General features: G+C 39.3%; 2 protein-coding genes across 2 annotated transcripts in view; both read right to left on the bottom strand.

Moving 5' to 3' along the window:
* Positions 1-10,761, bottom strand: part of kcnh2b (potassium voltage-gated channel, subfamily H (eag-related), member 2b) — a 281,282-nt gene extending 270,521 nt beyond the window's left edge. The window contains exon 1 of the mRNA XM_054765236.1: positions 10,118-10,761. Within this exon, the coding sequence (XP_054621211.1) occupies positions 10,118-10,193 (76 nt within the window). The 5' untranslated portion in view covers positions 10,194-10,761. The remainder of the gene's footprint in view (positions 1-10,117) is intronic.
* A 2,922-nt stretch (positions 10,762-13,683) lies between these two features.
* Positions 13,684-17,376, bottom strand: part of sspo (SCO-spondin) — a 112,876-nt gene continuing 109,183 nt past the window's right edge. Inside the window, exon 118 of the mRNA XM_054765537.1 lies at positions 13,684-16,586. Coding sequence (XP_054621512.1) covers positions 16,564-16,586 — 23 coding nt within the window. The 3' untranslated portion in view covers positions 13,684-16,563. The remainder of the gene's footprint in view (positions 16,587-17,376) is intronic.

The raw sequence follows: 17,376 nt of genomic DNA, 5'->3' as shown, positions 1-17,376 counted from the left end.
GGCCTCACATTGAGGTCATAAGTGTTGTTTGTTGTTGTGGGAGAGCGTGTAGTCTGTATCTCCACTCCAGCATGAAAATCAAACAGAGAGGCTCAGATTAAGTAGGGAAGGTGTGGCGTCGACGCTCGTTAGAGAACCATCACACTACATTGAACTCCGGGCGATCATAGTGCGACTTAGAGTCAGCAAAATATGCTAATGATCAGTGATACTTGGAATATTTTCATAGTTAGAGCATATACAATTTGTTTAGGACCTTCTAAGCCAGTTTTAACATTAATGAGCCCTCTAGGCATGAAATAACACCCCATAGTCACCTTTAGACTCATATTACCCAATATAGTAGACATAAGAACAGGCAAGAAACTATTGTGTGTGGCTGTAAATGTGTTCCGGTGCTAAAGGAGCTGAGTGTGAGGGAGGACAGGAAGTGATTTCAGAGTTGAGTTTTAGCTCGGCATTGGTTACAGCCGCAGCAGTAGCTTGTGTTTTTATGAGGGATTTTTATTAGGGAGTATTGTGCCTGTTGTTCCGCCGATCAAGTGTGGTGTTTGTGTATCACTGTACATTAGAGTATCATGACCAGTGTAGAAAACTACATATCATCACGTCTGAATGCATCTTCTGAATGCCTTAAATTTGTATTTTACTTCATATAGCAATTTTTTTTGCTTGAAAATTTTTTGACTAATAATAGGCTGTATTCAAGCACGAAACAGCGTGGTATATTAATCCATTTATTGTTGAAAAACTGTGATAGAGCGAAGCCGTGAAATTTGAAGCGCAAAGTGGCAAGGGATTACTGCAGTAAACTGGTTGAGTGGGAAACAATAGTCTCTTCTCCGATCGATCAGCCACTGATCAGTACTGGACGATTTCCGTGAAAAAGCATGGCATCCTGCTTTTCATTCAGGTCTTCAGTTAATAATGTGAGAACACTAGAAAGAAATGCATTCTGAAATACAAAATGTGAGTTGTGGATACCAACATTTTGTTGCCATCTTCTGGTAAAACAAATATATTTGCTTTGTTTGAGTTGAAATAAGCTATGAAAATAAATGCTTTTTATTACAAAATTTACACTTAATCGATGTGATCGGTAGCGGTATCGGCCAATTTCACTCATGGATGATCGGTATTGGTATCGGCAGCATAAAAACCTGATCGGAGAGTCCTTAGTTTCTTCACTTTTAGCCGTTACAATCCACTTGCATTGGGAACAAGTGATCAGATCTAACAGATGCAGCTCCACCAACAGGGTTGGAGTACAACAATAGGTCACACTTTACAGTAAGGTACACAAAAATACAGTAGTTGCTGAGGAACTAATGAAAAACTAATGAGGAACTAATGACTAAGGCACATGAATTTAAACTAGCTACTGAGGAACTAATGAAAAACTAATGAGGAACTAATGACTCAGGCACATAAATTTAAACTGGCGACTGAGGAACTAATGACTCAGGTACATACATTTAATCCAGCTACAGAGGAACTAATGGAGAACTAATGACTAAGGCACATAAATTTAAACTAGCTACCGAGAACCTAATAAAGAACTAATGAGGAACTAATGACTAAGGCACATAAATTTAAACTAGCTACCGAGGAACTAATGAAGAGCTAATGAGGAACTAATGACTAAAGCACATAAATGTAAACTAGCTACTGAGGAACTAATGAAGAATTAATGAGGAACTAATGACTAAGGCACATAAATTTAAACTAGCTGCTGCGGAACTAATGAAGAACTAATGAGGAACTAATGACTAAGGCACATAAATTTAAACTAGCTACTGCGGAGCTAATGAAAAACTAATGAGGAACTAATGACTCAGGCACATAAATGTAAACTAGCTACTGAGGAACTAATGAAGAACTAATGAGGAACTAATGACGCAGGCACATATATTTAAGCTAGCTACTGAGGAACTAATGAAGAACTAATGAGGAACTAATGACTAAGGCACATAAATTTAAACTAGCTACTGCGGAACTAATGAACTAATGAGGAACTAATGAGTAGAGTAGTTACTGAGGAACTAAGGCACATATATTTAGAGTAGTTCCTGAAGAACTTTTAAAAACTAATGAGTAATGGTTAGGTACGTTCGTTCGTCATTAACCACTGTAATTTTGTGTACCTTATTGTAAAGTGTTACCCAAAAATAAATTCCCGTTTTTTCATTTCAATCCACCAACTTTGATGGGGTGATCAGCCCTGGGAGAGGTCTCTGAGTGTTGTTCTACTTTAACGATATGTTTTTGCTTTACCCCGATTGTTAGTTAGTTAGCAGTAAAAACTACACAACTGAGAACTGTAAAACTTCTTAGAGGGGTGCCACAGGTGCCAAGTGCAGTTCAAATTTGGTGCAAAATGTGATAAAGATGTGCAGAGAAGAATATACTTGCACATTTGTGTGTTCCAGTGCACTTGCAGTAGGGTCAGGTAAGACACTGACCAACCAGATCCAGCAAATGTGTAATAAGTAGAGCATATAAAAGTCATTTTCTAGTACTTCAGGTAGTAAAATGTGTACTGTACTAACATCCTGCATGCTTGGTGAAATTATCATGTAGGCAAAAATCACGCTGCCTATTGATTGTCCTCCAGCGGACACATCAATAATCTCTATGCAAAACAGCTTTGACCTCTTACTCATGTCTGTCTAATAATCCAATGAACATCTATATCCTGACAGGCCATGTTTAACAGCCACTGTACAGTACCCTTGACCTGCTTGATTCATATCTTTCCTGCATGGATTAGCACACTTTTAATCTCTAGAGACACATTTTTTCAGCCTACATTTCACCCAAAATGCATGTATTGCCATAACATCGACATACAGTATATTGTATGAGAAGTAATGACAGAGAAGCACTTACTACATACAACAAACCTGACCCCAACGGAGTATGGAAAACTGCTTTAAATGATGTCCCTGTAGGCCTTGCATGTTAGAGAACACAACAATAGGTGCTTACACACTAATATACTGTAAATGCAAGACAAAACTGTTTTATACTAAGACTAGGAAGCACACTTTCCCAACATTCCTTGCATGTTTGATTTTTTTTTTAAATCCCTCGTCTCTGTGCTTCAAATTTTGAATATTTTTTGCCATAATTAAGCATTTTCAAGCATAAAAATGAACTAAAATATAAATATAAGGCATTCAGAGGACGCATTCAAAGATGTGTATTCTACACCGGTCGCTAGGTGTCAGTAATGATACTCTAATGTCCGGTGAGACACACAAGCACCAGACTTGATCGCCGGAACAACAGGCTTTTATGGCAGGTGTGAATTACCTCACAAGAAGTACAATAATCCCTAAAATAAAAAACACGAGCTACAGTTGCGGCCATAACCGACGCCAAGCTGAAATTCAACTCTGAACACGGAACGTCGCTTCCTTTCTGCTGAGTGCAGACTCAGCTCCCCTGGCACGGAACACATTTATGTCTTAAATGGCTTATTTATTCTTAATAACGTCTACTAAATAGAGTAATAGGAGTGTAAAGGTGACTATAGGGGTGTTATTTCATGTCTAGAGGGCTCTAATAGCATATTTAGGTTGTAAACTGGTTTTCCTTGCTCTAACTATAAAATATTCCATTTATAAATAACTTGGCAGAAATTCACTCATCCCGGTCGGGTCTGGAGCCAATCAACCGCAATAAACGAGGAACTACTGTACATCATTTTCTGTTTTTATGCAACTCAATCAGAGGGCATACAGCCCACGTTTGCAAACGCTTTCTCCTTCAATTTCAAATCAGCACGGTGGAATATATTGATTAGTTCTCCTTTTCCCTTTCATTGCCATTGCTATATAATGAAGGAAGGTAACAAAGACGTAATTGATTGAAACAACAATTCAACTGAAATAGGCTGTTTATCAGCTGATCAAAAGTTTAAGACCAATGAAAAAGGACCCCAGATCATGATGGACCCCCTCATCTCAGGTGGGATCTCCTTGTCATGCCAGTAACGTTGGAAGCCATCTGGACTGTCAAGGTTACATTTTTTCTCATCAAAGAATACAACTTTTTTCCACCTTTCAATGTCCCATGTTTGATGCTCCCTGGCAAAGTCTAAACGGGCAGTTTTGTGGCGTTGAAGGAGACGAGGTCTTTGAATTCCTTTTTTGTTTTTTAAAAAGACAGATGCTGTCTGACGGTTATTGCGGTGCAGGCGGCACTAGTAAGGGCCTTAATTTGGGTGGAAGACTTCATGGACAGCCAATCGGATCCTCCGGCTCAGTGCAAGTGTGATTTTTTTGGGTATGACACTTGATTTTTTTGTTACATAATGCTGAGGATTCTAGAGGCCTTGCTTATGCGGCTCGACAATCTGACCACATTCAAAAAGAGAAAGCTTCTTAGCTTTAGCCATCAGGAGGGCATGACGGTGTGAATGCCTGACAGAAAATGACCATTTTGAGCAGATTTTGGCTTTTATAGCCTGTGGTCTTAAACTTTGGATCAGGTGATAAGCAACCTATTTCAGTTTGTTTGGTTTTTTTTTTAGTTTAAATTACAAGTTCCAAATGTTTTATGTCTCACTTCCCCTTCTTGCTTTTGCATATTGTAGCTCTGCTTAAAACCTCATTAAGATCCAAATGTGCAAAATGCTAATTCTAGCAATTATTCAACTTGTCTTAAGATTTTTGATCAGGTCTGTATATCCGGCACGTAAAGTTTTTTCCTCCTTAGTCATCCCCTCCAAGGTTGACTATTAAGCATCCACGGTGTGTGATCCGAGGACATTATTTCAAAAGCACTACACCACATTGGAAATAAATTAGTCTGCCATGGTCGCCCGAGCGTGGAGATTGTTTTGTTTTTTTTTCCCCCAACTCTTGAATCATTCCCCACCTGTAATGACTTCAATCATAAATAGCACGACAACTTAAAAAAAAAAAAAAATCACCTCGCTTCTGACTGTCGCCTGGATGAAGTTCACTCAGCCGGCGTGCTGATAAGGAGCCATCAGAGAAGCCAAAAGCTCCCACCAGACTTTATTTTGCATCATCTGAGCGGCTGATGAGCCATGAAAAAGTACTCAGCTCGACTCAGTGTGGAATAGTCTACATACAAATAAAGTACGGCGCGTTTTTTTCCTTCTAGTTCATCTTCTTACTGCAGTGTACTGTAATAAAATAAGTCCTATTGAGAATAAAACCATCACAACACAGCAGAATTATGGATTCTTCTTTTCCTGGTCATGTGTGCACCGTTGTTGCTAGGCAGAATTCATGGGGCTCAGTCATAGCTTCCCCAATAGTGTCCAAAGTGTGGTCCGGGGGCGGGGGGGCTTTTGTGGTGCTTTTTTTTATTGGCTTGCAGCATATAAAAATATGACAAGACAAAAAAGTAATTTGACAAAAATAGTGAAAATATTAAGAGATAAAAGTTGTGAACTAATGAGGAAAAAGTCGTCATTTTACGAGAATGACGCCATAAGTCATTATGTTGTATTCTAATGAGAAAAAAAGGAAAAAGAGAAAAAAATGTCATTTTAGTCAAATAAAGTTGAAATATTAAATTTAAAAAAAATCTTTTTTTTTAAGTCAGCATATTATTAGAAAAAAAACAAAACTAAAAAGTTGTAATTTCTGAAAAGTTAGATTGGGGAAAAAGTTTTACTAATAAAGTTATAATATTACGAAAAGGAAATCTACAAAGATTGTTTAAGAAGAAAGTTGAAATATTTGGAAAATTTAAAAAAACAACAGCAAATATATATAAATATTTATACTGTATAATTATAATTACCCCGCCTCTCGCCCAAAGTCAGCTGGGATGGGCTCCAGCATACCCCCGCGACCCTAATGAGGATAAGCGGCATAGAAAATGAATGGATGGATGGATAATAAGATATAGGTGAAATATATACAGTATATCTACAAATGATCAAAGTGGCCCTTGCATCCTTTCATTTTTAATTATGTGGCCATCACTGCAAAACGTTTGGACACCGTGTCATATGCCAATGGAAAAAAAAAAAACAGCACATGAAAGCTATACAGCATACAATCAAGAATGTTAAAAAATGATAGATGCCGCAACTTCTCATTGCGCTGAAGTTAAGAATGAGGGCCAATTAAAAAATGAAATACGGGCTGAAAACACCCCTGACTAAGCGGTTCCTCTGTAACTGTATTGACCGGCTAGACACCGGCTCTATTGTCAGAACCCCAGGTCAATTTATGGCGCAGCTTCATAGAATTGGCAGGACAGCTTCCAAGTGTGGACTGCATGTCATCTCCAGCCCTTCATGAGACTACTAGACCTTAAAGAAGGCCGCAAAGAAGGCCGCAACCACATGACAATTCTTGGGAAGGAAATGAGCCACTGAGGGACATTTGGAAAAGCACTGATGTGTGCTTATGGACCTCTCAGCTGCAGGTTCTCCTCCTCGTAAATAATCACCCCCGTCGGACATAAAGAGGCAACCAAACGGATGCAGATCTGCTCGTCTGAGAAATGCACACAGTGTAATGACATGTGCCGTAAAGCAGTGGAATATGTTCTCTTCTGTGGCGTCACAGGAGGTGCTTCAGGATTATGCTGGGGGGGGGGAAATTACCCGGCATGCTTTGCGGGTTATACAGTACATTCATATAAACTAGTATTGCTGTGCTTGTATATTATTAGTGTGTAGGTCTATTTTGTATAGTCTGTGGTGCGGTGACATTGTGTTACTTGTTGTGCTATTTTTGGCTGCACCGTGAGTGAGAGAGGCGTTGTTGACCTCCTCTTGGTTTGTGTTGAAGACTTTTTGCTGTTGTTGTACAGTATTTCAACTGTCTGCGTGTCATTTTATTCATAACACTGTGACTTTCTTCCCATAATATTCAGACTTTATTCTCGTAACATCACACACTTTTTCCCAACCCCCGTTTTGCTTTATTGTTTGTTTTGTGACTAATATTGAAATTACAGTGAAAATTTGAGTTTTGAAAATTAAAAAAAAAATCTTATCGTATGATGATGTTGTCATAGCGGTTTTATTTTTTTTGTATTTTTTAATTGTTTTATATGAACTCATTCAATCCCAGCCACTTTTCAAAATTAAAAAAAGGATTGTTTTATATCCAATAAACAATTTATTTACAAATATAACACCATGAACTGGTTACAATTTTCAGATTTGGAACTAACCTTTGTTAGTTACCTTTGTTAAAATTTCCCTAGAATGCCCTCCATGCTCTCTCCCTTCCTCCTTGCTGTCAAGTGTGTTTTTATATGCGGATGATTCATGCTGAGCTCTTATCAGATGCACTTCTGCCACCTTAAAACTGCTCTACCGGTGGCATCTTGTAGCGTGCACTTGCGTCATCACCTGTTTTTGCCTCTCACGCAACCCCCCCCCCCCCCCCGGAAAATATCTATAAATACGTCTTTGGTATTGAATGAGTTGATATTATGACTTATTTGAATATGTTTACTTTGTTCTTGTAAAATTACAGGTCTTTTTTCATTTTACTTGCTGGTTTTGTTAGTTTTCATGTTTAATTGTACCCTGGCCGATAAAAAAAAAAAAAAAAAACTTCCAAGGGCCACAAATGGCCCCCGGGCCGTGTCAGAACCATTCCCCTGTGGTCTGAGAACGCAAAAACTCTACTGTACATTAAAGATGCTTACTACTGAAAAGTGTTTGTCACAATTTGGCCCTCCTCTGAAGCTTAGTTAGGGTCTCCAAAATATTTGCAAACCCCTCTGATAATATCAAATATGAGCATAGTTATCTGCGGATGCAGCTCGTGTTGGATCTCGGTGGATATATTCCATGTCTTTCTCTACTAACTCCACTAAACCTTATGAATGAAAGGGAGTTGATCAAGAGGAACTCATTTGGTGCACACAGCTGCTAAGGGGGACGAATGCAACCAACACCTGGCAACCTGAGTTGATACAACAGCGCACTACCACCCTATCGTCGTTCTCCTTGTCTGCATCGCACCCTGGGGTGCGTTTCCAGAGGAAAGGTGCCATTGTTGACCACCGAGACTCGTTTGAAGTCCGCTCACGCATTCACAAGTGGGGGGGGGGGGGGGGGGGGGGGGGGGGGATTTGCATCAAAGATAACACAGCTGCAGGATGGAGTGAGGGTGGATTTCAGCCTGGTTACATTTTGCAATAAAGAGACCCTAGAATTCCATGCCCAAGGGCACCATGAAACATTTAGTACAGTATATATATAATATATACACACTGTATATATTGTCTGTCTGTTTTTTATGATGTTGTCTGCAGGATAAGCTCTTTTTCATATATGAAAACACAAAGATAGAAAAAAAGAGGCCTATTAATGGTCAAAAAGTATGCATATTGAAGCAAATTGTATGTATTTTTGGTCTGAATTCAGCTTTTTCAAGCATAAAAATGGCGAAATGGGCTAAAATGCCCATTTTAGCATTCGTGTAGTATTCCATGCTGGTCACAAGCTTTTATTGCAGGTTTGAATGATCTCACAACAGGCCTAAGACAGCTAGCTAAAACCCAACTCTGAACTCCCGACGTCACTTCCTGTCCACACCACCAGAACACATTTACAAAAACACACACCGATACGAGTCTTGTTTATGTCGAATACAGCTCATTTTCCCTTATTATGTCTACTAATAAGGGAAGTACATGTGTAAAGGTGACCATAGGGGTGTTATTTCTTGTCTAGAGGGCTCTAATTATCATTAAAACACAGGTTTTCTCTGCTCTAGCGACAAAAATATTTCATTTATAAGGAATCCTACTTCGTGGAAATTCACTTATCAACGTTGGGTCTGGAACCGTGATAAAGGGGGCATTATTGTATTACTAAAAAGCGCCCGCTTAAGTCGGCAACACCACACATGGTCGACCGCTTATATCAACATAAAATTGGACACCCAAAGGGGTCATATCTATGAAAAATGGGTACGGTTATGTCGACATGTGTTGTAGTGGTGTTAACTTCATCATGGCGAAGCAGTGTGAAACAACATCGACATAATTACTGTCCAGTTACGCAGTGACTTCCTGCTCAGTGCAAAGTAACGCTTCAAAGTGAAAGCATGGCATTAACCTGGATTCTACCGCAACATTCCACTAGCCATTTTCACAGTTAGACTATTATACTAGGTGTTAGCATGCTAACATTAAGGTGTTAGCATTGCTAGCATGTTACCATGAGCATAATAGCATTTTTTTTGCAATTTTCATGAATAGGAACTTTAGCAGACACTATCATGCTAATACTAATATTAGCATTTTAGCATGCTAACATAATTATAGTAACATTTTTAACATTTATACACTTATACAAACACATAGCGCTATTATGCTAGGTGTTAACATGCTAACATTAGCATGTTAGCATTATTTAAGTCATTCAAACCCTTCCATGGTATGTTTTCATGGTCAAGGATTCAAAATGTGTCGATAAAATACATGTAGGACTAATATTTTTGGTGTAAATCACAAAATGGGGGAACTATGGCGCTTGGCGGAGGTCTGCGCTCTTTGAGTGCTTTTCTAGTTAATAATGAATTCATTACATTTTTAGAATATACCAAAGACCAACAGTAGTTTTAACTTTTGGTTATTTATTTTGCACCATTGACTTTTGCTTGTTCAGACAATGATATGTAATAAAAATGTCATTGTATGATTTTGCTTTTATTGTTATAACAAATATTGTTGTCGTTTGCCGAAAATAACGCTGATTATAACCACACTCAACAATTTAATGGTAAAAATAATTCAATGATCTTGGTATCGGATGTGATGATGGCCAGTTTGGGTTATGTCGACAACCGCTTGTGTCAATGCCAGTCCAAGGTGCGTTGTCATACGGGTTCCACTGTATCTAATATCTCGCGAATAATACATTATTTTTATTTTTAGACTATGCCAAGGGCCAGTTAAACAAAAACGAGCTGTGGGCTGAAAATGGCCCCCGGGGCACTCTTTGGACATCCCTGTTGTAAAAGATAAGCTCACTTCTATTTGGAATGGTCCTAGTGCTCTTTTTAGTCTAAAACAGCACGCACAGAAATAAAGCCAGTCCTTAAACATCAATACTTGACTGAAATGTCATTAGTGGACATATAAAGAAAGAACTTACTTTGACTGTCGAATTTCCTGATGATGGTGTCCAGGAAGGTGTTCTGCGGAGCCACATGGCCTCTCCGGACCGGCATCTTCGATGCAGTGGCCCCGGGACTTTAGCAAGACTTTTACTGCACTTTTTTTTCAGACTCTGACGGCTCGGTCCAGTCTGCGCGGTACCAAAAAAAAAAAAAAAAAGCGACGATGTAAGAGTTGTAAAGAGAAAGTTGCGCCCTTCCTAGAACGCGCCGCAGCTGTGAGGCGTTCAGTGCCTCCCGTTGACAAGATGCGGGCAGCGACGGTGTGTGCTTGTGTCCCCTGCTTGGTGCTGGCGCTGGTGGGGAGGGAGGAGGGAGCTTGTCAGGTGATATTTCCTCCTCTCAGTGGATCATCCACACACACCTTTCATGGCGCACCACAGTGAGACGGACCCGGAGAGCGTCGCTGTGGTTGCGTCCATCCATGGAGGCTGCGAGAGCCGGGGCGTCTTTGTTTAGCGTCCAATTCTTCTTCATAAATCCAAATTCACCCAAAAGAAGCCTGAATCCACCTTGATGAGTATGTTGGAGGTGTTATTCCTCCTCCTCTTCCTCCTCCTGTGCTGGATGATTTGAGCTCCAGCGGCTCTAGCTGCGCCTCTTTAACCCTTCATGGAACCACCACCCCGCCTGCTTTTTCAGGATTTAAAAAAAATGTCCAAAAGTACCAAAGTCGGGCTGGGCGGGTCGATGCAAATATCGATTACGGCGATACCCAGGGTGGTATGGGGTCGATACTAACCTGCTACGAAGGTTAGATTGACATATCTGTTTGTTGTTGCGTTGTTCATATCGTTCCATTGTCGATGTTGTTATAACATCCCCATACAAGTGATCAGTAGAACTTTGTGACAATGTTCGACATGTTATGAGATAAAATCTTAAAAACGATTTCAAAAATGAAGACATTCTTGAAATATTTCACTCCGCTTTTAGTGTATTAATGCAACATACTGTCATTGTTTAATTTTTTTTTCATTGAACTACTGAAATGTTTTATTTTACGCTGTTGAACCTACATATTGTTAATTTTAAAATTCAATAAATTAATTTAAAAATAAAATAAAAATAAAAAAATATTTTTTTTGACTCCTGTGTTTTATTCTGATAATATTCATAAATAATCAATAAAAGGCGAAATCACAAAACCATTCAAGGAGCTTGAGATTTTAAGTAAAAAGTATCAGTATTGGTATCGGCAATACCGCCCCTGTATTAACCTTGTATAGGATCGATACCAAAAGTTGCAGTATCGCCCATCACTAATATCTACACCAGGTGTAATTACCCGTTATTGCTTACATTGTAAGTAATAACAGTACGTTGTGCCTTTTTTCATGGTACATTGTGTGTGTTCCTTATTTGAAAGTAACTTGACGCTTTTTATGCTCACAAATGCAGTTGGAATTGAACCAAAGAACATATAATAATTGAAAATAGTTAAAACAGTGAATTTTATAAAGTGTCTTATTAGCATTCTTGCTAATTATGACAAATATGTCACGCCAGGCTTGCCCATTTTAAGGCTAGCAGCTTATTTTATACAAATTCATTTGAATAAATATAGTGAGAACAGATTGTAATATTTGATACCCTATTAAAGTTTTAGAATTGTTCAATTGCTTTGAAATGACCTTTTAATGGCAAAAAAAGCTTAGCTAGCTTACCTGATAGGCGGCCATTTTGGGACAGCCATAGCCTGGGATAGTCACATGACCACCACTTCAAAATGTTTCCTATTTGTCACTTCGGGACTGAAGTGAGTTCAAGTCAAGCACAAAGCTGAATAGGACACTTTTAGAACGTTTAAAGTGTTAAACATTTATGAGGCAGCGCAGGGGCTTCCATTGTGGTTCCATGACATGTTTCTCATGCAAAACGTCTGCTGTTGGGGGTGTTTGGAACCTTCATCTACGCTCGTGAAAGGAGGGGTTTATTTAATGCTGTGTGGAAGGATTCCAGTGTCTTTTGGGGAGATTTGATAAAGAAAAGCGAAAATATGGCGTATGTATTGCTGCATTGAGCCACCTCACGAGCTCTGCATTACGTCACAGCGCGGGGTTCCCCTCCTGTCGGGCTGGCGATGGTGCCTTCATGAACTGTCGGACAAAACGCAATAACGCCACAACATTGTCACCATACGCACCTCGACTCTGAGTACGCATTCATTAGCAATCGGAGATGGTGTTATTGGAAGACAACGCACATAACAACACTGGTTGTAGTTGGATAGCAACATATTAGCATATAATGTCTGTTTTGCTTTTTCTTTGGCTTTTTTGTGGGTAGCCACCCTGGACAGAAGAGTATCAACAATGAGTTAGTGCATGACTCTTTTATGACGCTGACAGTTTCCCCTTGGAACACTAATTAATTATTATCATTTATTATATTTTATAATAGTAATAACACTTACCACATTAGGGTTTAATAACAGCGCCACCCTGTGGTGCATTCGTTGTTTTACCACATTTTTTTAATTGTCTGTGCAGCTTCAGGAGTAGAAGAGTTACACAAAGCGGTGTCCTTATTTTTTGACATGAGTTGGTCGATACAGATGATCCCACTAATTATCAGGATCATACCAAAATAATTTATGGGCCACTTCACCGAAGTGGTGCCATTTGCTTCCACCCGGAAATGCAGAATACGATTAACTGTGAAACCCGTTTTTAATTAAGCAAAGGGATCTGATTGCATATTTGTTGCCTGTCCCCACTTCCGCTTTATCATGAAATATAAATCCAGAAATGTTATATTTTTTAGATAATTGTACTACTCCTTATCCCAACTATACTTCACAATTATTTAAAAAATGAAAAATTGAGTTAAAATTCACGCTTCATTCGTGTTCCTGTGGTTTTCTCTTAGTCACATGATCCGCGAGAAGTTACATCATTCAGATCCTCTGCAAAAGTAAGTGAATCTATTTATTTTCTGTCTATATTGCACAGATTTGGTGGCATGGCCCACATATTTTGTGGGGGGCAGAGCTCTTGAATGCAACAGCACAGACAGCTCTACCCAGCTCCATCGTGACTGCAGCCTTGAGTGAGTAAAACTGCCTTGTTTTCCGTCCCGTCAGCCACAGGCCAAAAAGTGCACGGCATTGATCAAAATGACCTGCGCGGCATCATGAATGCATTCTACCCTCCCCCCCCAACCCCGCCCCTCTTCTTCTTCCAGTGATCACGGTTTTAATGATTAGAAAGAGGTGATGGATTGCAGCCTCACAGTCAGACGAGGCCCGAGGATCTATTTGTCAAAACGTGACATTTTAGTATGAATTAAAAATGCATCAGTTCCCGCTCTTATTACACACTGGAGTATTCAGTGCATTAGCTGAAAGCCGGAGGAGGCAGGACCCCTCTTCAACGGCCTTATTTAGTCAGGAAAGACAGCGAGGGGGCGGGTAGCGGGGTCAACAGGGGGGAAGAGGATGTGGGCGATCTCTCGGTATGGATCGCGCGAATCTCACGTGGAATTTATGATCGTGCTGAAATGTAAAGACCAAACGTGACTACGCAGTTGACGATACCTTTTATTTAATACGTCATCACTGTATGAATATATTGTAGTTGCGCAGGATTGTGATGCTTTAACTACTTTATGGAGATGATATCAACATGAAATATGAAATTAAATCATATAACATGACTACAAATGGTTTATCTTTGTTGATTCTTGCTCCGTGCAGCAGTTTATGTCATAAAGTCATGACAGAACCCGCTTAAGTGTCTGTTTTGGTCCTGGTCCTGTGTGTTCTTAGTATTGCTAAGCATATGTTTACATACGTAGTTGACCACTTTTGGCGATATAACCCAGGAGGGTTATATTCGGTCCGTCTGTTAGCTAGTCTTATTTATTTTATGTGTGCATATAAATACAGTGGTGTGAAAAAGTGTTTGCTCCCTTCCTGATTTGTTACTTTTTCCATGTTTGTCACTCTTAAATGTTTCAGATCATCAAACAAATTTAAATATTAGTCAATGACAACACAGCTGAACACAAAATGAAACTTTTAATTATTAAACGAGAAAAAAATCCAAACCTACACGGCCCTGTGTGAAAAAGCGATTACTACTTTGTTAAAACAACTTAACTGAGATGAATTGAGATCTATCAGTCTGGAAAAAGTTATAAAGACATTTCTAAAGCTTTGGGACTCCAGCCAACCACAGTGAGAGCCATTATCCACAAATGGAGAAAACATGGAACAGTGGTGAAGCTTCCCAGGAGTGGCCGGCCAAACAAAATGACCTCAAGATGCAGCGACGACTCATCCAAGAGGTCACAAAAGACCCCACAACAACATCCAAAGAACTGCAGGCCTCACTTGCCTCAGTAAAGGTCAGTGTTCATGACTCCACCATAAGAAAGACACTGGGCAAAATCGGCCGGCATGGCAGAGTTCCAAGATGAAAACCACTGCTGAACAAAAAGAACATTAAGGCTCGTCTCAATTTTGCCAGAAAACATCTTGATGATCCCCAAGACTTTTGGGAAAATACTCTGTGGTCTGATGAGACAAAAGTTGAACATTTTGGAAGGTGTGTGTCCCATTACATCTGGCGTAAAAGAAATACCACGTTTGAGAAAAAGAACATCATACAGACAGTAAAATATGGTGGTGGTAGTGTGATGGTCTGGGGCTGTTTTGCTGCTTCAGGACCTGGAAGACTTGCTGTGATAAATGGAACCATGAATTCTGCTGTCTACCAAAAAGATCCTGAAGGAGAATGTCCGGCCATCTGTTGGTGACCTCAAGCTGAAAGCAAATTGGGTTCTGCAGCAGGACAATGATCCAAAACACACCAGCAAGTCCACTTCTGAATGGCTGAAGAAAAACAAAATGAAGACTTTGGAGTGGCCTAGTCAAAGTCCTGACCTGAATCCTATTCAGATGCCGTGGCATGACCTTAAAAAGGCACTTCATGCACAGCGCTGTAAGAGACTCATTGCAAGTTATGACAACTGCTTGATTGCAGTTGTTGCTGCTAAGGGTTATTAGGTTTAGGGGGCAATCGCTTTATCACACAGGACCATGTAGGTTTGGATTTTTTTTTCTCTCTTAATTATATAAAGTTGTATTTTAAAAACTCCATTTTGTGTTCAGTTGTGTTGTCGTTGACTAATATTTAAATTTGTTTGATGATCTGAAACATTAAAGTGTGACAAACATGCAAAAAAAAAAAAGAAATCAGGAAGGGGCAAACACTTTTTCACGCCACTGTATGTGTTATGGTACAACAATACAAGTGTTTGTATCCATTTGATACCACTATGAATCAAACGATACTACAGTCATCCCTCGCTTCTCGCGGTTAATTGATTCAAGACCCACCCGATAAGTGAATTTCCACAAAGTTGGATGCAATATGAATAAATGGAATATTTTCATAGCATAGAAATCCTGTTTGTGACTTTGTAAATACAATCTTTACCATTATTAGAGCCCTGTAGACATGAAATAACACCCCTATAGTCACCTTTACACTCCTATTATTCATTGTTTACAACCCATTGCTCAAGTGTGGCGCAGGCTCAAAAGTGAAAGTTATGCTTGAAATGTATCTTTTCACAAAAAGCTAGTTTTCTCCCTTTTTTAGTCAGTAACTGATATTTTCCTGAAACTTACCTATGTTCTACTGCTGATTACTAAAGAACGGAAGATGGTAGAAACAAACTTTTTTGTGTGACAAAAGACGAGAGTCTAATCTATCTTTTGGTAGGTTCCATGTTTATATAGCCATTTTGAAAAATCAGTCAAAATCGTCTAAAATGGCCGGTACTGAAGGGGTTATCTTTTGAAAAAGGGCTGGGATTGAATGAGTTGAGATTGGAATCGTGAATTTTCTGTATCATTGCCCCCTTAATTACATATAACAATAATAAATGAATAAGCAAGTAATAAAAAATGAAGGTTAATACTGCTGTTGCTTTTTATTATGAAGCTTACTTTGCACTGAACAGGAAGTCACCGCGTCCACGTTTTAATGGTGTGTGTTCATTGAAACGACCCCTTTTGGCGCTCACATCGAAAGCGGTTGATCACGTATGTCGATGCCAACTTAAGCGGGTACTTTTTACTAATAGGAAGAACACGGTGGACCAGGACTTGAGGAGTTGGTCCGCATAGACGGGCTGTCCACTTAAGCGGGTTCCGGTGTATTTACAACACATCACAGGCTCTTTAATATTATAAAAAGAGAGTAGAAAAAGTTCATACAAGACAAAGAACAAGCCATTTAGAATTAGAAGTATAGAATTCAGTCATATAATGACTAAGGGGCGAAGAGGGTTTGAAGTGCTAATTCATCCATTCCCTCTAAAACGGGTTGCCGTTGTTTGTTTTGGACAAATACTTCTTTTGTGTGAATTGCGCACATATTGAAAATGTGACTGGGACTCTCCTTACACGTCCTTATCGTCTGGACAGGTCACCTCCTGCGAATAAAGAATAACAGAGCAGCGATAAGCAGGAGGAAGTGAAAACACAAGGCTGTGTGTTCCATACTGACACTTAGCGTTTTGGGTGCGTACGTGTGTTCACACTGAGAGGTCCAACACAATGCAGTGCACTGTCGCTCCAGTGTGCCGCGTAATTTTTATGGGCGATCAGTTATTCCGGATTATTTACTTGTATTTGTTTTCCTTAACTTCTTAGTGAAAATCACAAAAAAAAATCACCGCGCCGCATGGCAGTTTTCCAAGATAAGGAACACAAACACGCCCCCGCGATAGTAAGTTTCCTGCTAATGGAGTCTCCTCCGCACCCAAGTCAGCATCCTCAAGCAGCAGGTGGAGGAACATAAGGTGTCAAACGTCAACCAGCTCGTGGAAGAGGAGTCCAGTAACCATTTCATGCTCAAGAGGATTAAGGCAGTGCAAGATAACAATGGCGCTCACACTAAATAGTTACACACAATTTCGTGTTGCCAGCTTTTTAGACAATAAAGACTTATTTTCAGTACACTTCTACACAAGCTGTACGATGACTACTCTAAAGCAGGGGTTCTCAAATATACTCAACCTGTGACCCAGATTTTCCATTGATCATGACCCACTTACTTAAAAATATAGTTTGTTTGTTTTTTACACTTATGTAAGTCATTTTTAATGTATTGTATTTAAAAAATATATATTTTTACACTTTTATTCAAGGCCTTTTTTAATAATTATTTTTTACATTTTTATTTATTTTTATTTATTTTTTTTACATTTTTACTTAAGTCAT

This window comes from Dunckerocampus dactyliophorus, chromosome 21, assembly GCF_027744805.1.
Source record: "Dunckerocampus dactyliophorus isolate RoL2022-P2 chromosome 21, RoL_Ddac_1.1, whole genome shotgun sequence".
NCBI lineage: Eukaryota > Metazoa > Chordata > Actinopteri > Syngnathiformes > Syngnathidae > Dunckerocampus > Dunckerocampus dactyliophorus.
The sequence above is the reverse complement of the archived record's forward strand: the minus strand, read 5'-3'. Positions and strand labels throughout refer to the sequence as shown.